The 24,410-nt window shown below is 36.5% G+C and overlaps 1 protein-coding gene across 2 annotated transcripts in view; it reads right to left on the bottom strand.

Annotated features, from left to right (window-relative positions):
• The window catches only part of REV3L (REV3 like, DNA directed polymerase zeta catalytic subunit), a 192,311-nt gene that overhangs the window by 4,493 nt on the left and 163,408 nt on the right, over positions 1 to 24,410 (bottom strand). For both annotated transcript variants that reach the window (XM_060115376.1, XM_060115375.1), the window contains 6 exons: positions 16,527 to 16,636; positions 10,316 to 10,430; positions 5,924 to 6,061; positions 3,922 to 4,112; positions 2,992 to 3,238; positions 783 to 992 (listed from right to left, as the gene is read on the bottom strand). In XM_060115376.1, coding sequence (XP_059971359.1) covers positions 783 to 992; positions 2,992 to 3,238; positions 3,922 to 4,112; positions 5,924 to 6,061; positions 10,316 to 10,430; positions 16,527 to 16,636 — 1,011 coding nt within the window. The remainder of the gene's footprint in view (positions 1 to 782; positions 993 to 2,991; positions 3,239 to 3,921; positions 4,113 to 5,923; positions 6,062 to 10,315; positions 10,431 to 16,526; positions 16,637 to 24,410) is intronic.

The following is a 24,410-nucleotide window of genomic DNA, read 5'->3' as shown; positions in this document are numbered from 1 at the left end:
CCTCAAAATTGTTATTCTCTCACCTGAAAGCTAAAATTGTAACTTGAAACATGATGCTATAAGATATAATCAGTCCTTTAAGAGATATACTACTTAAAAAATGTGCTATAATATTTTTTCTTTACATTTAATTTTCTAACTTATTTCAAGGGATTCCTATTGTTTATTTCTGCTGGAATTCCACATTTGAAAAACTATCTCTGCATTTTATGTCTGTATCCCATCTCGGCTGCTTATTACCAGTGGAACATGGCACAAATTACTTAATCCCTCTGTGTCAGTTTACTCATCTGTAAGAGGGCCTAGAACAGCCAGCCTCTGGCAGATAGGAAGATTAAATCATGTTAACTGTTAATTTTCTATCTTGACTCTCAGAATTGCAAACCTTGCAAGTTTACTAGCAGTTCTTTAGGAAAACCAGATTTTTATGAGAATGGTAAGTAGATATGGTAGACAAAGCAATTAGTACTTTTCTTTCTTTTTTAGAAATACTATTATAAAAGAAATTGGGTGGCTGGACATTGTAGTTCTATGGTTCCAATAAACGTAATACACTATTCTATAAAAACAAAAACTAAATTATAAAACAAATTTAGCCGTTTTTAATAGTTTAGTTCAATTATGATATTTTTAGGATTTTAGGAAGTTTATTAACTTAGAATCCTTATTCCACTTTCACACCAGAGCTTCACACCTTACACTACACCTCCCTCAAGAGTTGACTACATTTCCCTGAAGGATCAGATTGCTTGGGATTCTGGGTCTTTTGAACAAGGTTGTACCTTTACAAGTTGCTCCTGCTGACGTTCCAACTCTCGAATTTCTTGGTTGAGGATGACTGCAACATGCTGAGGTTGGCTGCGACAGTTACTACAGATGCCGTGCTGAGTCAGGTCATCACACACAGGACAGTGTAAGGTAGTAAAATATTGTGAGATAGTGCCTTTTCGCCCTTCAGGTTCACTTCGAGAGGAGCTGGTGGCTTTCTGGATCTATAGAAACAACAGTTCAGAAAAACATCAATTCAGAAATAAGTCTGAGCCAGCTGCATAGCAGAGTGGCTATTCTCATGCTAATTACAGGTTCACTAAGGCATTATTTCATTTGTTCAACAAATACTGAATAGCTACTATATGTCAGGCACTGTTCTAGACAATGGGGCTATAGAAAAGAACAAAGTCCTTCCTTTATACCTTAATATCATCAGATAATATTGTTTTGTTTTCATAATTTTTGGGAAAAAAATAGTCTCAAGAGGCACAAACTTCCAGTTATAAAATAAGTAAGTCATTGGGATATAATATACAGAATAGGAAATATAGTCAATAATATTATAATAAATTTAAATGGTAACAGATGATAACTAGACTTTATCATGGTGATCATCTCATAATGTATATAAACGTCAAACCACTATGTCATACACTTGAAACTAATACCGGATTGTATGTCAATTATACTTCAATAAAAAAGAAAAAGTCTCCTGTCACTCAGTTTTTTTTTTTTTTTTTTGGCTGCGTTGGGTCTTTGTTGCTGCGCACGGGCTTTCTCTAGTTGCGGCAAGCGGGGGCTACTCTTCGTTGCAGTGCGTGGGCTTCTTACTGCAGTGGCTTCTCTTGTGGAGCACGGGCTCTAGGTGCTCAGGCTTCAGTAGTTGTGGCGCACGGGCTTAGTTGCTCCGCGGCGTGTGGGATCTTCCTGGACCAGGGATCGAACCCGTGTCCCGTGCATTGGCAGGCAGATTCTCAACCACTGCGCCACCAGAGAAATCCCTGTCACTCAGTTTTTTGGTTGAGATATGTAGATGTATGAGATCATATGGGGCAGTGGAGATCACAGAGGACAAAGGAGGAAATCCAGGTTGAGAGTAGATACTGTTTAAGGCTGCACAATGTGGGCCATGGCAGCAAGGTAAGTGGAAGGTTAAAAATAACTTGTTAGGCAGTAAGGTGCAAAATTCAAGCAAAAGTAAACCTGGAACATTTCAAATGAAATTAGATACATGTTACCTAATCATTCCTCATTTGAAGTAATACTGGTTTCAGAGATGTCTTCTGATACTCTTTTTCACACTGAAATAACATTATCATCTTACAATCATACCCTTGGTGTACTCCCTTGCTGTCTTATAAGTCACTCTGCATAAAAGTTATTAGGTCAGCCTTTTATAAATGCCATTGTTTTAACATTCTTGCTGGTGATGAAATGAAAAATAGTAACAGCTTTGTGGCGTAGAGCCAGGACACAGCATTACAGATGTTGGCCAGCACAGATTCTCTGAAGCACAGCTTCAACCTCAGTTTCCCAGCTTATTCTTTTCCTTGAGGTCCTAAGTGCTCACTGAGAAAGTAAAAATAATTTAAGCATCAACTTTTATCAATTTTCCTGCATACCCTCAGCCTTTCGTAGTCTGAGCAAATGAAAGCAGATCTAATTCTAAACATCAGATAACAACTGCTACTCTCCTAGAGTAAATGTATCCCAGATTATTACAGAACCACAAATCGTTCCTTCAGGCTTCTAATGGGTAAACTAAGAAAAAAAGAGTTCAAGCAAAACTCCCTTTGGTCAGATTCCACATTGCATGTTTTACTTTAGTAAACTGCTATTTTAACATTATTTCCTTAGTCTGGTTTCTGCAGGACTATGTCTAGCTACTACATCCTATACATTTCTTAAACACCCATTTTGAAGGGATTTTCTGCTCTCCTTTGTTTAATTTTTATTAGCTGCTTTGAGTTATTTTATAGTTAAGTGTTTACCATTAAAGTAGTTGTGGATTTAATCTTCTATAATTTGGCCAGTCTGACAGAAGCTGGGAAGGTGTTTGTAGAAAACTAAACCAGAAAAATGTAGCACCTTTGTTGGTATAGGATAATAAAGCATTTGCTTTGCTCTGATAGCATGTAAATAAAATCTTTAGTTCTACTGAAAATTGTAAGTGAATTCTCTCTCTAGAGTCATAGCACAAGTACTATTTAGTAGGCTTACCCTTGGTAATTCATGATACCAGTTGAAGACATCAATACCAATAAGTGAGAAGATTCTTGCCAGGGGTGGGAGGATTTGCTTGGTGATATAGTAAGTGGCATTCAGTCTCAGAGTCGGGTCCTGCAGGACTTCCACTGGGCGCCTTACCAGCTGGATAAGTGGTACTCCGGGGGTCCCATAAATGATGACATATGGCACTCGTTCCCCAACTCGAGGCTCAGAGCGCCGATCGTAAGTAAGCATTTTCCTATTTAAATCCAAATAAAATAGTCACTCAAAGATGTCATGGAAGGCATCTTTCCAGAAAATTAAATGAGAATTAAACAATAATGAAACCATGAGAACTCGACAAGGGGAACCTTCAAGTAACTTTTTTGATAACCGTATACACTTCACTTAGTTGGCACCAAGTGGATATGCTGTAAGAGTTTAATAAAACTTACTTTGTAAATTACTGTTACATGGAGAACAATATGAGTTAGCAGATATCAACTACCTTAAATTGTTTTCTATCCCCTAAGAGTAAGAATTAACTATTGTAAATCTAATAATGGAAGATAAAATTTAGCTGATTAGATGATCTGATTTTAGAATGATACCATCTCTGTGCTTTGGTAGATCAAAATTAAGGACTACCTAGTGATTCTGATATGGGAAAAACAATCAATTCCAGCTCTGTAACAGATTACAGTTTCACTGAATTTAGTTTCTGCAGGGAAGGCCGGAATAGGAGCTCTTTCTTCTTCTTTAGAACTTGCAAGGTATGGGGATCACCCACTCACTTTAGGAAGGCTTCACGTGGGCAGGGGACTAGACAATTGTGTATCTGTGCCTGCAGACTGGGTGTCTTTTCATCTACTCCAAACCATTCCAAATCCCAGGACTACACTTACTAGGTATTGGGGGTTGTGCTGTTGCGCACATCATTACCTTGTAAGTTCCAGGGCTGGCACACACGCGCCAGGTTTGTAAGAGGCACTTCCTCTGTATTCCTTTGCAAAGATAAAATCTTGTATGCTGGCCTTTCCTTCCAGAAGCTTCATACATTGTCGTTGAACATACTGTTTAATTAAACTTATATCTCGTGTTTCAAATAGCAGCTTCAGAGAACGCTCAAGTATCTTTAAAAAAAAACGGATATGTTCATAAGGATAAAATATCCCCCAATATATTTCATCATTGCTGTTATACTTTCAATTACGTTAATTACTGAAACTTGCTGATCTGTCTGAACAATCTGCTATTTACAATGACTAGATAATAAAAATTACTGAAACTGGAAAATATTTTGGAGACTTTATTTAACTTGCTATTCCTAAAAATAGAATATTATGTAGTTTGAGGAAAATCATATCGGGATGACATGCAGATGAAACATTTGCTGTGTGCGATGAGCAACATGAAACATTTAAGTTGTCTTAAATAGCCAAGAGCACACTCCAGGCACAAAAAGCCAGACATCATTTCATGTATTATTTTTTATTTACCCTATTATAGAAAGGGCTGGATTCAGGTGGACAGAGAGAAGTTTAAACATCACCAAGCAGTGAAATACAGTCAGTCTTTTTGCCTTTTTATAGTGTCAATAAATATATACTAACTGTGATAGAATTTTCTGTGCTGGAGTATTTCTACTAGAAAATGACTGACATGCAGTAGATATATGCAGTGGAATGAATTTAAATTAGTTCCAGGTGAAAGCTCTGTATCTTATTCTGAGTACTGGAATCCATACATATTTACACAAGAAGTTGCTAACTTAGCCAAGGCACCATTCTTCCCTCAGAGGAAGAATGCACTGGATATCTTTTCCAGAAACTAGTATTAAAAAATATCTCAAATTTACATAATATTATATGTGACATAATAGGTTGCTATCAGTCAATCTATTACGCTTTTAACGCTCTCGTAAAACTCAGTGTATAGAGTGCTATTCCATTTATACCATTTATTTTTGGTTTGTTATAGAAGGAATCTGGGCCTGAATAAAGAAAGAATAAATATAAGATACTATGGTTGAGAAATTTAGGTAACTTATATTACCATTGTTAAGAAATCTCCCTAACTTGTATTTGGTAACCCAAGTAAACAGAATTTCAGTTAATCTAGGATGGATTATATTACTTATGAAATTTCTCTGTTCAGTTTCCCTTCTTTATCCTGCTCCATAGATTTTGGGTGTTGCCATATATCATCTCTAGGTGATTAGGCAGGAAATTTTTATCAAGTTCAAGTGTTGTTTTTTAGCAACTGTGATAAAAGGTAAGGTGTGGGAGAAGTCAGAAACTAAGGACTTAAATAAGATGTTTTCATTAGAAATGAAGTTCTCAAAAAATCATACAGTTTCTCTTATAGTTATACATAGTCATATAGGCTATATAGTTCCTCCACCTAGATACGTGCTTAAGGATTTGTACCAGATTCTTTAGCCACTTATTTCTTTTTTTAAATTATTATTATTATTATTTGGCTGCATTGGGTCTTCCTTGCTGCACGTGGGCTTTTCTCTAGTTGCGGCGAACAGGGGCTACTCTTCGTTGTGTGCGAGCTTCTCATTGCAGTGGCTTCTCTTGTTGCAGAGCATGGGCTCTAGGTGTGCGGGCTTCAGCAGCTGCAGCACGCAGGCTTGGGAGTTGTGGCACGCGGGGTCCTAGAGCATGCAGGCTCAGTAGTTGTGGCGCATGGGCTCTAGGGAGCATGGGCTTCAGTAGTTGTGGCATGTGGACTCAGTAGTTGTGGCTCTCAGGCTCTAGAACGCAGGCTCAGTAGTTGTGGCGCACGGGCTTAGTTGCTCCGCAGCATGTGGGACCTTCCCAGACCAGGGATCTAATCGTGTCCCCTGCATTGGCAGGCAGATTCTTAACCACTGCGCCAGCAGGGAAGTCCTAGCCACTTATTTCTTAAAGATGACAACAAGATAGATAAAACTTACCTTAGAAACAGCAGGGCAGGAGTCTCTTCTGACTGTTTCTATTCCTTTTGCATCAAATACTGGGTCCTTTTGATCCAGTGTTTCATACATGTAACCCACATACCTCTTTTTTGTTTGTAAGACACAGGGCAAATATACCTGTGACGAAATTAATAAAATATCTATCAGTAACCATTTTTTCCCAACCATGAATATCTTATTTTTATATGCCTTTTTCTCTCTTTAACCAGATGTCAATTATAAAAAATTCTCCATGTGGCTTAGGGCCCAACGAATTCATGATACAAACTGAGACAACACGTGCAGGTAAAAGCACACAAAGTGAGCTGTTCTACTTCCTCACCACACACTCACTCCTTTACTTGCACTATCAATTTTGTTCCTTCCTCAGCTGATACTGCTCTCTCAAAGTCTTCAATCATATCTTTTTAAACAATTTAAAAAATGACTTTAAGTAACACCTACTATATGGTACAAATTGAAAAGTTATAAGAGAATATACAATGAAAAGTCTACCTTCCCTTCCACAGAGGCATCCTGTTATTGATTTCCTGTATATTCTTCCAGAAATATTCTATCTAGGTACGTGTACTTATATACATAAGGGTAGCTTACCTTCCACATCACTCTGCACTTTGCTTATTTCATTTAATAACTTATCTTGGAGAGCATTCCATCCTGTACAAGAAAGCTCATTTTGTTTTGTAGCTACATAGCAGTCCACTTTATGAGGGTATAATAATTTTTGTAACCAGTTACCTACTATGGGTTATTTAGGATGTTTCCAATCTTTTGGAGTTACAAATAGTGTTCCAGTGAACAACTGTGCATGGATAAATCCACAGGATAAATACCTTGAATTGGAATTCCTGGATGAATGGGTGTGTGTCCCCACACCTTTTTATGTTACCAGATTGGTCCTTTCCTCTGCCCCAAAGCTGTATCAGTAATCACACTAAACATAAGTGGTGTAAAAGTGGTGTAAAAAATGTAACTTGTAAAAGGCAGAAATGATCAGATTAGATCCCATCAAAAAGATACAACAATATGCTTTCTACTAGAAATCCACTTTAAATATAAGGACATAGAAAGGTCAGGAAAAAGATACACTTGTTACTAATCAGAACAACACTGTTGTGGCTATATTAATATCAGAAAAAGTAGATTTCCAGATAAGGAATATTATCAAAGATAAAAGTATCAATTTGTCAAGAAGATACATAACCATAAATGTATATGCACCTAATAAGAAAACTTCAAAATGCATGAAATAGAAGCTGGCAGAACTAAAAGGAGGAAACAGGCAAATCTATGATTACACTTGGAGACTTTAGCACCTCTCTTCTAGAAATTGACAGAGAATCAGTAAGATTGTTGTTGGCTTCAACAACACTATCAGTTAGCCTAAGTGACATTATAGAACATTCCACCCAATAACCAGAATATGCAGGGATTTTCAAGGTCATATGGGAACATTTACTAAGAGACCATATGCTAGACCAAACAACGAACTTTAACAAGCTTAAAAGCATTGAAATTATTTAGACTATGTTCTTTGACCACAATGGAATAACAAAAAGATGTATGGAATATCCTTAAAAATTTGGAACTTAACACACTTCTAAATAACCTACAGGTCATTATCACTGAAGTAAATGAATAATAATAAAAGCACAAGATATCAAAATTTGAAACTAGTGTTTTGAGAGAAATTTGTTATTGTTAAACGCTTATATTAAAAATTTTTGTTTAAAATCAATGATTCAAGTTTCTAAATTAAGACAGGAAAAGAGAAGCAAACTAAACCCAAAGTTAAGTGTAAGGAAGGAGATAATAAAGAGTGGAAATTAATGATACAGTTCTTCAGAAAGTTCTATAAATGGATAAACCACTAGCTAGAATTATCAAGGGGGAAAAAATGGAAAAACAAATTATCAAAAGTGAAAGGAGGGATGTTACTAAAGATTTTACAGATATCAGAATCACAATAAGGAAGTATAAACAGTTCATGCCAATAAATTTGACAACTTAGGAGAAATGGACAAACTCCTTGACAATCACAAGTTTTAAAACTGACATGAGAAGAAAACCTGAATAATATATATTAAAGATATATAATTTGTAATTGAAAATCCCTTCCCCCCCATAAAATTTCAGGACTAGACTGCTTCACTGATGAATTTTATCAATCATTTAAGAAAAAATTGTACCAATTTTACACACTTTTTCTCTCAGAAAGTAGAACAGGAAACACTTCCAACTTATTTTATGAGGTCAGATTTTTTTTCCTGTCCCCAAACCAGACAAAGACAATACAAGAAAAAAAACAAAAAAACTACAGACTGATATTCATGAACATATGCATCACGATTCTTAACAAATGTCTGTTTTCTTTGAGAAGTTTTGCAGTTTTTGCTTTTATGTTTAGGCCTGTGATTTATCTCAGGTAAATTTTCACATCTGGTGTTATTTTCTAAGGACACCATGCTCTTCACTTTGCCAGATAGGTTGAGTGTCCACAGCATCACACACATACTTCTAGAATAGCACTCATCATCGCTGTTTTCTAATTTTTCTTCCCTCTCTCCCGGCAATTAGAATGCTCACTCTTCAGGGCAGATACTGTATCCAAGTCCTCTCTGAATCTCTTCTAGCACAATTCTTGCTTCAGAGTAGGTGCATGATAAACATTTGGGAGTCATGTTTGATTCTCTTCTCCCTCTTTTGTCTTTTCCACACCTGCTCTCCTAAATCAACCACTTTTAACTCCTGCCCATCCTTCTTTCCATTTTCTCTTGAATTGTTTGTTTTCGCTAGTTTATCTCACTACTTCAGGATATACAGGTTGCAAGAGGCATCCTGTCTTGAGATTCTCCTCTTTCCAATCCATCTCCACACCACTGTGAGGCCAGTCCTCCCCAAAAAGCTCTGTCATGCTTTTGTTTGAAAAACTTTCCTGAATAAAGTTTAAACACTTTAGCTTGGCATTCAAGACACTCTATAATCTGGTCTTAACTTTATTTTTCCAGACTTCTCTCCCACTACTCTGTATTCCCATGTTGTGCATTTCCAACTTCCATATCCTTCCATATACCATTTTCTTCTGTGCAGAATGACTGCAGCACCGTGGCTGCCTATTGAAATTCTAACCATTTTCTGAGACAGAATGCAATGTATACCTCCTACATGGAGTCTCCCCATCCAGCCTAGGAGGACACAATACCTTTTCTTTGCACTCTTACAGTGCTTAGGGAGACTGCTTCCTAAGTTTACAATGAAAGATCATTTACATACATTTCTAATCTTTCCTTTTAGATTATTGGCTCTTAGAGGGCAGGACTGTGTCTCATGCTTCTTTGCATTCCACACCTCTCCTAGCTCCGTATCTTTTATATAGAAAGAACTAAATGCATATTTCATATCCAAAGTAAAGTGAAAATAGTCGAAGGTCCTGTGGCAGACTGCATTCTCCAAAGAAATAATGTCTTCCATCCCACATAGCCTTCTCACAATGTGACTCTGACATTCTTCCCATTAAGAGATGGGGACCTATGTTCCCTCTCAAATCTAGACAGGCTATGATGCTATATGATTTTGAGACTAGGTCATAAAAAGCAAAATAGCTTTCATCTGGTTCACTTTGGGATGTTCATTCCTAGAACTCAGCTATCATGCTGTGAGGAAGAACAGGTAGCCCCAGGGAAAGGCCAAGTGTAGGTGTTCCAGCTCACAGCCCCACCTGGTGTCCCAAATGGCAGGCAGCATTAACCCCCCGACATGAGAGTAAGCAAGCTTCAGGTGATTTCAGTCCTTAGCTGTCAGCTAAGGACCTAGACATTGTGGAGCAGAGACATGCCATCCCAGCTGCACCCTTCATGAATTCCTGACCCATAAAAATCTGTAAGCTCAATAAAATGGTGCTTGTTTTACACCATTAAGTTTGGGGTTACACAGCGATAGTTAACTGGAATAGTCTTTTTATTTCTTTATATAAGACATTACAGGGGCTTCCCTGGTGGCGCAGTGGTTGAGAGTCCGCCTGCTGATGCAGGGGACACGGGTTCGTGCCCCGGTCTGGGAGGATCCCACATGCCGCGGAGCGGCTGGGCCCGTGAGCCATGGCCGCTGAGCCTGCGCGTCTGGAGCCTGCGCTCTGCAGCGGGAGGGGTCACAGCAGTGAGAGGCCCGCGTACAGCAAAAAAAAAAAAAAAAAAAAAAGACATTACAAAAAAATTGAGAAAATTATACAAAAATAAGGGGAAAATACTTTAAATTTAACACTTTCACGGACCCATATACCATTACAAAATCTGAAAATGTATTGAAAAAGTCAGAAATCTACAGAAGGTATGTGAATTTTATATGTGGTTAGTAGTATTACATTTCTCTTACCTTTTCAAACTTCAATTTCACTGGTTTAGGATTGGTAGCAGTTACAGCTTCAGCAATTTCCTGACCAATCTTGAAAGACTGCTCCTTAGTGGCTCCTTTCAGTAGCACAAACATACTAAGAGGTTTAAAAATAAAGTAGGGTAATGAGGAAGGCATTGTAACAAAAAAAAAAAATCTCATCAATAGTAACTTTCCTGGATAATACTCTAAAACCAAGGAAAACCTTTTTTTCCCCCTTACTCTTCCTTATTAAGTTGCTCCCTACCTGAATTTTCTTGTTTTGTCACACTTTTCCTGTGTGCTCACAGTATATCTTGTTACAGATCTTTAAGACATCTAATGTTTCTAGTTTAGCTACACACAGAACAGCTATCACAGCTGCCAAGAAGGTCCTGGGTCATTCCTATACATTTACAGCTTTCCATGATACACAATTATGTCAGTCACAAAATAAAAGATGATGACTATAAAGAAATGGAAAATTTACTTGTGATATGGGAGGGAATTTCCTTCCAGAACCACTCAACTTAGAAAAGAACACATGTATATTTTATAAAATATGTTCATTGAAGAACAGTTAGAAAACACAAAAAGGCACAAAGAAAACAGCCATTTATAATCTCACCATTCAGAAAAAAGACACTAGAAGCCTTTTGTGTACATCTGTAAATCTTTTCTCATTTGGGATCACAGATCATAGTTTGATAACTTTTTCCTTTCATTTAATGGTATATTGTGAACATTTTCCCGTGTCACTTAGTTCTTTTACATTATTTTAACAGTTGTACTGTATTTCAATGTATGGATATAGTATAATTTAACCAAACCCCTACCACTGGAAATCTAAGTCATTAAATTTTTTTTCTAATATTTAATATATAATAATAACTTGGCAAGCTATGTCCTTAGAATAAATTCCTAGAAGAGGAACTTCTAGATAAGTGGTATATATTAAAAATATTTTTTGAAAGATAATGCGAAACTGAAGTCCAGAAAGATGTTTCTGACATACAATCCCACCATCAGTATATGCAGGTCAAGAGGGAAGGATTTCTAATACGGATAAAAAAAATTCTAATATGAAAAATACTAAAAAATAACTGATAAAAGTATTGGGCATTTTGTCCTAATATAATCCAGCTAACTCTGTAATAGCACTTTACATTTCAGTATATACCACAATCTGAGACCAAAAGAAGTAATGGTGAATAAATATACTTAAGAAATAGAGATTATAAAGCTGATCTTCATTTATAACTTTAGTGGAAAGACATTAAATAGTAGAAATGAATACTATCTTGAAATGTGGACTTTAAGATTCTTGGAGCCACATAAACCAATCTTATTATTTCTTAAATGCTTTTATATTGGACTTTCAGTCTCATTTGGATGGTTTTTTTTGAAAAGCTCTTTGTCTGCCAATATTGCAGATAGTACTTGTGTTAGAGTTTGATCTGAAAAGCTTAAGGAGTATTTATTTAATATTACTTAAGGCCTTGAAAATAAAAATTTATCAATCAATTAATTTTAACGTAAGGCACAACAAATAGGCCTTAGATAGCTAATTATACTTTTAAGCTAGGCTATATTCTGAACCACCTAAAGCTGTTTATAATATTTTCTTTCTAAGCCCATCTGATGCTCATTATACGAGTATAGCCTTTAAAAAAATAGATTATTACAAAATTTCCTTTTGAAAGATTAAAAAATCAACTTGAGATATAATTTGCATATAATAAAATGAATACATTCTAAGTGTACAGTTCCATGAATGTTGACAAACGTATAGGCTTGCTATGGGCTGAACTGTGCCCCTTAAATTCATACGCTGAAACCTTAACCCCCATTGTGAATGTGACTGTATTTGGAGATAGGGCCTTTAAAGAAATGATTAAGTTAAAATGACGCTCTAATTTAGGTGGTTAGGGTGAGCCTAATCTGGTGTCTTTATAAGAGGAAATTACACAAAGAAACACCAAGAATGCACATGAACAGAGGAAAGATCATGTGAGGACAAAGTGAGGAGGTGGCTACCTGCAAGCCAAGGAGAGAGGCTTCAGGAGAAACCACAGCTACTGGCTAACGCCTTGATCTTGGACTTCAAACCTCCAGAACTGTGAGAAAATAAATTTCTGTGCTTAAGCCACCAAATCTGTGACAGCCCTAGAAAATTAATATATTTGTGTAACTACCACCAGAATCAAGATATAGGGACATTTTCATGACCCCATAAAGTTCCCTTGTACTCCTTTGCAGTAATTCTCCACTCCACTCCCAGCAACACATGACCAGCTTTCAATTACTATAGATTAGTTTTATCTTTCAAGAATTTTATATAATATACAGTACATACTTATGTCTGGCTTCTTTCACTCAGCATATTTTTGAGATTCACCCATGTTGCTAAAGTAGCAGTAACTGGTTCCTTTTTATTGATGAATAGTACTCCATTGTATGGATATGCTACATTTGTTCATCCATTCATCTGTTGATGAACATTTGGACTGTTTGCAGTTTTGGACTATCAAGAATAAAACTGCAGTGAAGAGGTGCATCAAGTCTTTGTGTGGACCTAAGTTTTCATTTCTCTTAGGTAAATACCAAGGAGTAGGATTGTTGAGTCATGCTAAGGGGGTATGTTTAACTTTAGATGTAAATGCCAAACTTAAAAAAAAAAGATTATTATGCTTAAAATGTTCAGATGCAATAACGAATTGAAGTGTTTCTACACACATTGCTATAAAGCTCTAGAACAGAGAAACTAAGCTATGGTAATAGAAATCAGGTAAGTGGCTGCCTGGGGGTAGGGGATGAAAGTGAGGGACTGACTGCAAAGGAGCATGGCAGAACTCTCTACAGTGATAGAAATAATTCTATATCTTGACTGGGGTGGCAGCTGATTACATGGGTCTATACATTTTGTATATTGAACTATGCACTTTTTTGTTAAAAATTATACCTTGATAAAGTTGATAAAAAATTAAAGGTACACATACTTTACATCTTAAAAGTTATTACAGGGTATATATTTGAGATTTTACCTAGTCGTGTTAGGGGTTTTACTTGAGTTTATCTGTGCTGTTTTAGCTAGTTTTAGTTGGAGCTAAGCTTCAAGAGAGCTGACCAGGATTAATGGAAGTTTTGGGTCACTTAACAGAATGTAGGTGACCAGCCTACAAAGAGAAAGACTGTTTTAAAATAAGTTTCTAGGGAATTCCCTCGTGGTCCAGTTGGTTAGGACTCCATGCTTTCACTGCCAAGGGAGTGGGTTCAGTCCCTGGTCAGGGAATTAAGATCCTGCAAGCTGTGTGGCACAGCCAAAAAAAAAAAAAGTTTCTATTTGTCTGTTACTGGTGCTTTTAATGTAGTTAAATAATGTTTATCTTTGGTTGATAGATCACATTTAAAGCAGTGATTTTCATTTCACATGGGGTGGGGAGTTAAACGGGGATATCAGAATCACCTAGGAGGCTTTTCTCAGTCATACTCAGATGAATTTCCCAAGAGATTTTTGTTCTAGTTCCCCAGCACCCTTCTGCTGCCCCGGCAGTATGTGTGTTGTCAAACGTCCTTCCCTACCCTGCCTGAGAATCACTACTACAAAGAGCTTCAATAACTGATGGGAGTAGGTCTATCCCACTAGGGTGGGATAAATATTATTGATAACCACTATTATATAGAATAATTGTTTGAACCACTACAATATAAAGAAATTCAGGGTGTTTACATTTATACCGTCTAAATGGACAATAATGCATAACTGCTATATAGAGAGAAACACCCTTCTAACAGAGTAATTTTGATGCTTTGTTAACCAATCTCCCTTAGCTAGACTCCAAGATTCATAAAGTCAGCAGTCCTGAAACTGGAGGGAGGCAATGGTCATTCTTCATCATGTATCAGATTTCCTTCATTCTGATGATAGCCTCAGGGAGGCTAAGTGACTTTTTGATGGCCATGCAATCAGCTAGGAGCACAGCTAGAAAGAGAATCCAGATCTCTCTCTTGGTTAAGAACTCTTTCCCTCCACCAAGCATACATTTATTATCCCTAGAGCAGTGCTTCTCAGTATGTTATCATTATTGTCCTCCCCCCCAAAAAAGTTAAAAGTAAATTTAACAAGAGAAAGTAATTACTAAGGATTAAAATGTTGTTGGGTAGGGTTGAGCTCTGTGGGGCCAAAACCCACTGTACTTCTTTGCTCCTCAAGGACCAACTTGTACGCTGCTGGGCAGTATTATTACCATTGAGAATGCATGCCCTAGAGTGAACTGCCCTCATACAGTGTATTTCAGTAAACATTTGTTGAATGAATCAGATGGTGAATGGTAGTCAAAAGCTCTAATGATACTGCAGGGAATTCCCTGGCTGTCCAGTGGTTAGGACTCAGCGCTCTCACCGCCCAGGGCCCAGGTTTGATCCCTGGCCGGGGAACTAAAATCCCACAAGTCGGGCAGTGTGGCCAAAAAAAAAAAAAAAAAAAAAGATACTGCAAATACAATTTCTTTCTTTTCCTTCTTTTCTCTCCCTCCCTCCCTCCCTCCCTTTCTTTCTATCTATCTATCTATCTGTCTATCTATCCTGTGCTGTGTGGCACATGGGATCTTAGCTCCCCAACCAGGGATCGAACCTGTGCCCCCTGCATTGGGAGTGCAGAGTCTTAACCACTGGACTGCCAGGGAAGTCCCTACACTTTTTTGATTAGAATAATAAAAACCTGTGATGTCTTATGTAGAGAGATACCAATTTATGGCTCCACTGCTAACTAGTTGGGCAATCTTAGACAAATTTCTTATTCCAGGGGAATCTGCTCTTAAGTAGCATCTGAGAATGTGCCCCCTAGGGTTTTCTCCCGACCCTTTTAGGTCATGAAAACTCCTGACCTAAAAGTCCTCTTCCAGCTCTGACATTCTAAGTCTGTGTTTTTTGGTTTGTTTGAATTCCTAAAAATCTTACAGTCAGAATCATGCCAACTTCTGCTTCTGGGTGCGTGTTGTCAACTACTGACGTGTTTGAACCCTGAATTAAACTCAACAATTTAAAGTTTAACTTTTTCCTCTTCCCTAAATATTTTGTGAGGAGCTCTGCTAACAAGGTGAAAAACTATGTTCCAGTAATTTTTATTTTGCTAGACTATTCAGCAGAAGTGGTTTTACAGGGCAGTGAAATACTCACAGTCAAAGTGAGGAGTGGCTTTTGACGGACAACAGTAGAGACTATGGATAACTGGGGCCTGGATAACTTGAAACTATCCCCACCTGCTGATAATGAAACAGCTGCTATAGGAGGAAAGGTCTCATTCAGCATTAATATGATTATGCTGATTGTATGTGCATTAAAAAACCGGAGAAGATTAAATGCTGTTTAAAGATTACCTAGAAGCTATTTTTAGTGATTAGAAGCATTATCTCTGCTTGCTCCACTGCACTGTAAAGTGATCAGAGCTCCTGAGGCAAGTGCTCTTAGAATGATCACACTGTGACTCTAAGCCTTCAATATGAAAAAAATTTCACTCTAAGAAATTTGCATAATACCTATATTCTAGAAAAATTTTTAAGTCATATAAATAAGATGTTACATAAATAACTGGGCCCTGAAAAATATCAAAGCAAGCAAGCAGGCTAAGGTTATTCAGGATTCAAAGGCAATTCTATCTTTTGGATAGAATGGGCTTCAGGATGATGGGCTTCAGGAAGTCTGTGAGCCTCTGGAATCAAATGGAAAATGTATCTGGAATCTGCACTGTTTATAGGAGAAGGTCAACAGATTTTGGGGCCCAGTGAAAAGTTAACCACTCACATCTTTGGCAACTGTGTTTCAAAAACAGTTTGATTATTTTAAGATATATATTTAAATTCAGAGAGCTGCAGCTATATCTGAGGGATTCTTCACATTAAAAGCTGTTTCTTTAAACAGATTAGACTCCTTCCTGTGTATACAGTTTTTACAGATCCCTATCTACTTGGCTACCTGGAGGGATGCCTTGGGAATTTTCACACTCTGTGGCTCAGGTCATATACATTTTCTGTCTCTTAAGATCGTATCTGGTAAATCAAGACCTGTGTTAACTCCAATCACAAGATCATAAGGACTGAAAAGAACTTAGGTAGAACTCTATTTTTAGGAAGGATTACCCTTAAGCCATTTCAAACACTGAAATGAGTATCAGAGGAGATGCAGAAAGACAACTACAAAACAGAGAGTTCATTACCTGTCAGTATCACCATATACAACCCTAGCACCCCATTTCTTGGTATCATTCACCAGTTTAATAGCTTGTTCCAAGGTTTCTCTGGCTTTGTGAACAATACTATCACCAACCTGTTGGTACAAACACATTGAAAATAATTTCTTAATGTAGTTTAGTACTAAGACAACAGACTTTAATATATAATACTCAACTTTAATTATTAAATATTTCTAAAAATGAAACAAGGAGAAAAGAACATTAAAAAAAAAAGTCACCAGTGCCATCATTCTTTCTACAAGTACTCAAGAAGAAAATGCACTATATACATAGCTACATTTGATCCTAGAAGAGTAAGCCTTATTTATTCAAGGACTTTCTAAAATGCCTTTATAACCAACTAGGCAGGAAATTACACTATGTATGTGCATGTGTGTCTTTCAAAATTTTTCTGTTGGAGTGTTATGATAATTTCTTTCAGTATCAGTAAAGCTTATGCTGAACCTGTATCTCAGTGATTGCTTATACATATTTTTTAGATGACTCTAAATATCGATACAAGGAAAAATGCATAATTATATGATAGAAAATATATTACAGGGGTTCAATTTAAATCAAGTAGGCAGATATATGTCTAAGTTCTTTCATTGGTGATTGAGTTTCAACAATGATCATGGCATAAGTTGACAAAACAAGAAGATGGTGGATCTTGACAAATATGAGAAGCAGGTTAATTATATTTCATAGTTAAAGAACTTAAGGAGACTAGTATAGCACTGCTGCTTCATTTATCAAACTCATTAAAGCCAAGGGTTGGGGAAACTGCCATTCAGCATAAATGGAACATTACTTTTTAAAGTTTTAAAATAAGAATTATGCACTTTTTCTTTTGTGTTAAGATGCAAACAGTATTTATAATCTTTCCCCTTTTACTGTAAAGTTTGAATTATCTGAACTAAATGCAGGATTGAATAATACTTATTTTAAAAGGCTGTTTAAAGTTGTTTACACAGGAAATATTAAGTGTATGTATGAACAAAAGAATAAATAAACACTGATAGCAGAAACTTAATTTGGGTTTTAAATTAAGATCATGAATCCTGTTGAGACCTTTAGTGCATTAGAAAACCTTGAGAATATGAACTATAGCCTAATACATTAAAAAAAATCATGTCACCTAATTGAAATTAAAGTTTGAATAAAATATTCAATCTGTCATCTTTTGCCACTTTCACACATGATAAAAATATGTGACAGCAAATAGCTAAATGGGTGAGCCATAGAGTGTTAGAGTCCAATATGCTTTTGGGATATACACATACAAATACACACATATACTGGTCCTAAATGTCTGCCTCCTGCTGTCTAGTCTGACCCATTTAAGCTACATCTGGAAGAGTCAGAACTCTTTTGCAGCTGGCCCTGAAGTCCATGCAGTGTGAAGGACATAGAGGCATGAGAGGGAGGGGCACGGCGGGGGGGGGGCAGTGGGAGAGAAGAAAGGAGTGGCAATTACATTAAAACTGATTCTGCTATTTTGTGTCATAGTTCCTAATTTGAAAAACGTTACAGGGCCAAGAGACTGGATTTAAAAAGAGGAAATTAATTGATTTCACAATTTAGGCAATGGTTGGGATCCTGAAAAGTCATAATAAGAAAAAGATTTAAAGTAAAAGTTCTCTGAAAAGAATGTTGGTGAGGATGTGGAGAGAAGGGAACCACTCCTGCACTGCTGGTGGTAATGTAAATTGGTGCAGCCACTATGGAGAACAGTATGGAGGTTCCTCAAAAAATTAAAAGTAGAACAACATATGATCCAGCAATTCCACTTCTGGGTATTTATCTGAAGGAAACAAAAACACTAACTGGAAAAGATATTTGTATCCCCATGTTCACTGCAGCATTATTTATAATAGCCAAGACATGGAAACAAGCTAAGCGTCCACTGATGGATGAATGGATAAAGAAAATGGAGTTTATATACAATGAAATATTATTTAGCCATACAAAAGAAGGTAGTAATCTTGCCATTTGCAACAACATGGATGGACGCTGAGAGTATTATGCTTAGTGAAATAAGACAGAGAAAGACAGATACTTTATGATCTCACTTATACGTGGAATCTAAAACAAAAAAAACCCCCACACCCCACTGAACTCATAGATACAGAGAACAGACTGGTGGTTGCCAGAAGCAGGAGGTGGGGGGGGAAATGGGTGAAGGTGGTCAAAGGTACCAACTTCCAGTTATACAATAATAAGTCTTAGAGATGTAAGGTACAGCATGGTGACTATAGTTAATAATAATATTGTATATTTTAAAGTTGCTAAGAGAGTAGATCTTAAAAGCTCTCATCACAAGAAAAAAATTATAACTATATGTGGTGAGGGATGTTAACTAGACTTATTGTGGTCTAAATGATATTGATCATTTTGCAATATTACAAATATTGAATCATTATGTTGTATACTTGAAACTAATATGTGTTATATCAATTATATCTCACAAAAAAAGAAAGAAAAAGAGATAATGAACAGCCAGTTGAAAAAGTTGTCAGATATACATGTATGTGTATATACAGCTTTATCACGAACAGTAAACAGTTTAGGAGAAAAATGTGAAGACATAAAATTTTTAATTTATGAAATAAACACATCAGTGACAGTGTTGAGCTGAGACAGAGACATTAACCTACAACTATTAGCTACATTACTCATTCTCTGCATTCTTATAGGAATTCTTGCTTACAAAGTCTTGTCTTTCTCTTTGATAGTCTAGATCTAGCATATTTTATGTGACCTTGGTGGTACTATCAAATATTTTTGATTGTGTGTTCATTGAAGGAAAGCACACGGCCATAGTCAGTAGTCTATTTGCCTTTAAAGACAATAGCTTCCATTTTGACTCCACTGGAGCTAACTTTTGACATGTTCACGAGAGACCCTTTCTGTGATGTTGACAGCTTTTTCCACTAATGACTTCATAAATAAGTGAACATTATTATCTAGATTTTTTCATGTTATTCTAGGAGTTTTATAGTTTTGCATTATATATTTAGGTCTGCGATACAATTTGAGTTAATTTTTGTGAAGGGTGTAAGGTTAGTATCTAGATTCATTTTTTTTGCATGTGGATGTCCAGTTATTCCAGCGCCATTTGTTGAAAACACTGTCTTTGCTCTACTGTATTGCCTTTGCTCCTCTGATAAAGATCAGTTGACTATATTTATGTGGGTCTATTTTGGGAATCTCTATTCTGTTCCATTGATCTACTTGTCTATTCTTTTGCCAATACTACACTGCCTTGCCTACTGTGGCTTTACAGTAAGTCAGTCCTCTGACTTTATTCTTCTGTAATACTATGTTGGCTATTCTGAGTCTTTTACCTCTTCATGTTAACTTTTTTTTTTTCTTTTGGCCGAGTAGCTTGTGGGATCTCAGTTCCCCGACCAGGGATTGAACCCAGGCTACAGCAGTGAAAGCCCCAAATCCTAACCACTAGGCTACCAAGGAATTCCCCTTCATATAAACTTTAGAATCAGTCTGTCAATATCAACAAAATAACTTGCTGGGATTTTGGCTGTGATTGCATTGAATCTATATGTCAATTTGGGATGAACTAACATCTTGACAATACTGAGTCTTCTTAACCATGAACGTGGAATATCTTCCCATTTATTTAGTTCTTTGATTTCTTTCATTAGAGTTTTGGGATTTTCCTCATATAGATCTGGTACATATTTTGTTAGGTTTATACCAAAGTATTTCATTTTGGGTTTTAATTTCGAATTCCACTTGTTCATTGCTGGTATACACTGTGTATTAACCTTGTATCCTGCAGCCCTACTACATGATCGCTTATTAGTTCCAGGAGGTTTTTTTTGTGCATCATTTTTGGGGGATTTTCTACATAGAGGATTATGTCATCTGGAAACAAAGACAGTTTTACCTTCCTTTCCAATCTGCATACCTTTTTTTTTAAAGGTTTATTTTTTATCGTATTGGCCGCATGGCACGGCATGTGGGATCATAGTGCCCCAACCAAGGATCGAACCTGCACCCCCTACTTTGGAAGTGTGGAGTCTTAACCACTGGACTGCCAGGGAAGTCTCCCAATCTGCATACCTTTTATTTCCTCTTGCCTGTTTTATTGCATTAGCTAGGACTTCTAGTATGATGGTGAAAAACAGTGATGAGTTGGGACATCCTTGTCTTGTTCTTGACCTTAGTGAGAAAGCTTCAAGTTTCTCATGGTTAAGTATAATATGAGCCATAGGTTTTTTTGGTGGATATTCTCCATCAAACTGACAAAGTTCTCCTCTATTCCTAGTCACCTGTGAGTTTGTATCATGAATGGGTATTGGGTTTTGTTAAGTGCCTTTTCTGTATGTTAACATGATCATGTGATTTTTCTTACTTAACCTGAATGTGATGTGATGGCTCTCAGCTGATTTTTCAATGTTGAACCAACCTTGCATAGTTGGAATAAATCTCACTTGATTGTGGTGTACAACTGTTTTTATACATTTTTGGATCTGATTTGCTAATATTCATTGAGGATTTTTACATCTGCATTCATGAGAGATATTGATCCGTTCATGAGAGATACTGATCTGTAGTTTTCTTACAATGTCTTTGTCTGGTTTTGGTATTAAGGTAATTAGAATGAGTTAGAAAGTACTCCTACTGCTTGCGTCTTCTGAAAGAGACTGTAGAGAAATGGTATAATTCTTCCATAAATGTTTGGTAGAATTTAGCAGTGAACCCATCTGGGTCTGGTGCTTTCTGTTTTAGAAGGTTATTAATTAATGATTCAATTTCTTTAATAGATATAGGCCTACACAGATTGCCTATTTCTTCTTGTACAAGTTTTGGCAGATTATGTCTTTCAAGTAATTGGTTCACTCCATCTAGGTTATCAAATGTGTGTGCATAATATTCTTTTATTATCCTTTTAATGCCCATGGAAACTGAAGTGATGTCCCCTCTTTCGTTTCTGATATTTGCAATTTGTGTACTCTTTTCTTTTTTTTTTTTTTTTTCTTAGTTAGGCTGGCTAGAGATTTATTGATTTTATTGATCTTTTCAAAAGACTAGCTTTGGGGTTCTTTGAAAACACAAAATCAATTGAGAAAATCAATTTCACTGATTTCTGCTGTAATTTTTATTACTTCTTTTCTTCTGCTTGCTTTGGATTTAATTTGTTCTTTTTCTGGTTTCCTAAGGTAAAAGCTTACTTGATGATTGCTTTTAGGTCTTTTTCCCACTAATATATGCATTCAATCTATAAATTTCCTAAGTACTGTTTTTGCTGACTTCCACAAATTGTGATAAGCTATGTTTTCATTTTCATTTAGTTCAAAATATTTAAAAATTTCTCTTGAGATTTTTTTTTCTTTGACCCATGTGTTATTTAGAAATATGCTGCTTAATCTCTTTAAGTATTTGGGGGATTTTCCGGCGATCTTTCTTTTCTGTTACTGATTTCTAGTTTAATTCCATTGTGATCTGAAAGCAGACATTGTATGATTTATTCTTTTAAAGTTGTTAAAGTGCTTTATGGCCCAGAATGTGGTCTATCTTGGTGCATGTTCCATGTGAGCTTGAGAAGAATATGTATTCAGCTGTTGTTGGATGAAGTAGTCTATAAATGTCCATTATATCCGGTTGATTATGTTGTTCAACTATGTCCTTCCCAATTTTATTTTCTATGTGTTGCCTTTGTTTTTGTTCCTATTTTTATTTTCCACTCTTTTACTGCCTTTTGTGGTTTTGACTGTTTTATATGATTCCATTTTCTCTCCTTGTTACACATTAGTTGTATTTTTTTTAAACTTTTTATAGTGGTTGCCCCAAATTTTGCAATATTTATATTTACTTAAAATATACCACTTTCAAAACCACTATACCACTTCATAGGTAGTGTGGGTACTTTATAATAAAATAATCCTAATCCCTTCCTCCCATTCCTTGTACCATTTATTTGTTATTCATTTTACTTAGATATACATGTATATAAACATACATAATCAAATACATTGTTGCTATTATTACTTTGAACAAATTGTTAGGTCAATTAAGAATAAGAAAAATAAAAGTGTTTATTTAACCTTTTCTTATTCCTTCTCTGATGCTCTTCCATTCTTTTGTATTGATCTAGGTTTCTGACCTATTATCATTTTCCTTCTCACTGAAGAGTTTCTTTTAGCATTTCTTTCAAGGCAGGTCTACGGCCAACAGATTCCCTCAATTTTTATTTGTCTGAGAAAAATCTTAATTTCTCCTTCACTTTTGAATGATAATTTTGTAGGGTACAGATTTCTAGTTGAAGGGTTTTATCTCTTAACACTTTAAATAGTTTACTCCATTTTCTTCTTGCTTGCATGGTTTCTAAGGAACAGTTGGATATAATTCTTATCTTTGCTTGTCTATAAGCAAGGTGTTCTTTCCCTCTGGCTTCTTTCAGGATTTTTAATTTAGTGTTGATTTTCTGCAGTATGAAAATGATGTCCCTAGGTTTAGTTTTTTGGGCATTTATTCTGTTTGGTGTTCTCTGAACTTCCTGGATCTGTGGTTTGGTGCCTGACATTAATTTGAGGAAATTCTCAGTCATTATTGTTTCAGTATTTCTTCTGTTCCTTTCTCTATTCTCCTACTGGAATTCCTATTACATGTATGTTACACCTTCTGTATTTGTCCCACAGTTTTAGGATATCTCTTTTCTTCAGTCTTTTTTTCTCTTTGTTTTTCAGTTTTAGCAGTTTCTACTAAGATTTCCTCAAGCTCCGAGATTCTTTTCTCAGCCATGTTCAGTGTAGTAGTCAGAGGCATTCTTCATTTCTGTTACAGGATTTTTTGATTTCCAGCACTTCTTTTTGGTTCTTTCTTAGAATTTCCACCTCTCTGCTTACATTACCCATCTGTTCTTGCATGCTGTCTACTTTAGCTATTGGAGGGAGCTCTTAGCATCCTAATCATAGTTTTAGATTTGCAGTCTGATAATTCCAACACCCCTGCCTTATCTGAGTCTGGTTCTGATGCTTTCTCTGTCTCTTCAAACTGTGTTTTTTGGCTTTTAGTAAGTCTTGCAAATTTTTTTTGATAGCCAGACATGATGTATTGGGTAAAAGGAACTGCTATAAATAGGCCTTTAGTAATGTAGTGGTAAGGTGTCGGGGGAGGGGAAGGGCTCCTTAGTCCTACGAGTAGGTCTCAGTCTTTCAGTGAACTTGTGCCTCTGGACTGTAGACTTCACATGTGATTTTCAGTTTTTCACCCCACTTTGGTGGGACAGGATGACTAGAGTGGGCTGCAGTATTTTTCTTCCATGTAGAAGGCTAGAGCAGTTGGAGCTGGGTATTTCCCTTTCTCCAGGTCAATTAGGCTCTGATAAAACTCCAGCAGGTTAAGCTCTGGTTAAATAGTTTCTCCTGAGGGCAGACTTTGTTAAAAACAGAATGCTCTGGTGTATTCAAAATGGTTCTTTTCCTCTCTCTGTGCCAGAAGCACAAGGGAATTTTTCTCTGATATTCACTGTTAGAACCTGGTTGAGCTCCTAGAGGTAAAATTCATAAAAGTGTGGGGACCCTGACGACTGGGTCCTTTGGAGTTTTTATCGCTCAGATTTGTCCACCCTGAGCCTCCAGCGATTCATCAGTTATAGTTCAGTTTTCCCTACCATGGCACTGGTTCTCACAGAGATTTGTGCTCTTGATTTCTGCTCTGGTAAGTTGTGACTCTGTATACACTTGTTGGTCTCTTCAATTTGGGGGGCAGCAGGTTACCCTGTGACTTCACCTCTCTGACAGATCTAAGAAGAGGTGTTGATTTTTCTGTCTGTTCGGCTTACTTGGTGTGAGGACAGAGTAGAGACTTTCAGTTGGACATGAAACCGGAAGTCCCTTGCAC

The sequence above is a fragment of the Mesoplodon densirostris genome, chromosome 12, assembly GCF_025265405.1.
Source record: "Mesoplodon densirostris isolate mMesDen1 chromosome 12, mMesDen1 primary haplotype, whole genome shotgun sequence".
Taxonomy (NCBI): Eukaryota; Metazoa; Chordata; class Mammalia; order Artiodactyla; family Ziphiidae; genus Mesoplodon; species Mesoplodon densirostris.
The sequence above is the reverse complement of the archived record's forward strand: the minus strand, read 5'-3'. Positions and strand labels throughout refer to the sequence as shown.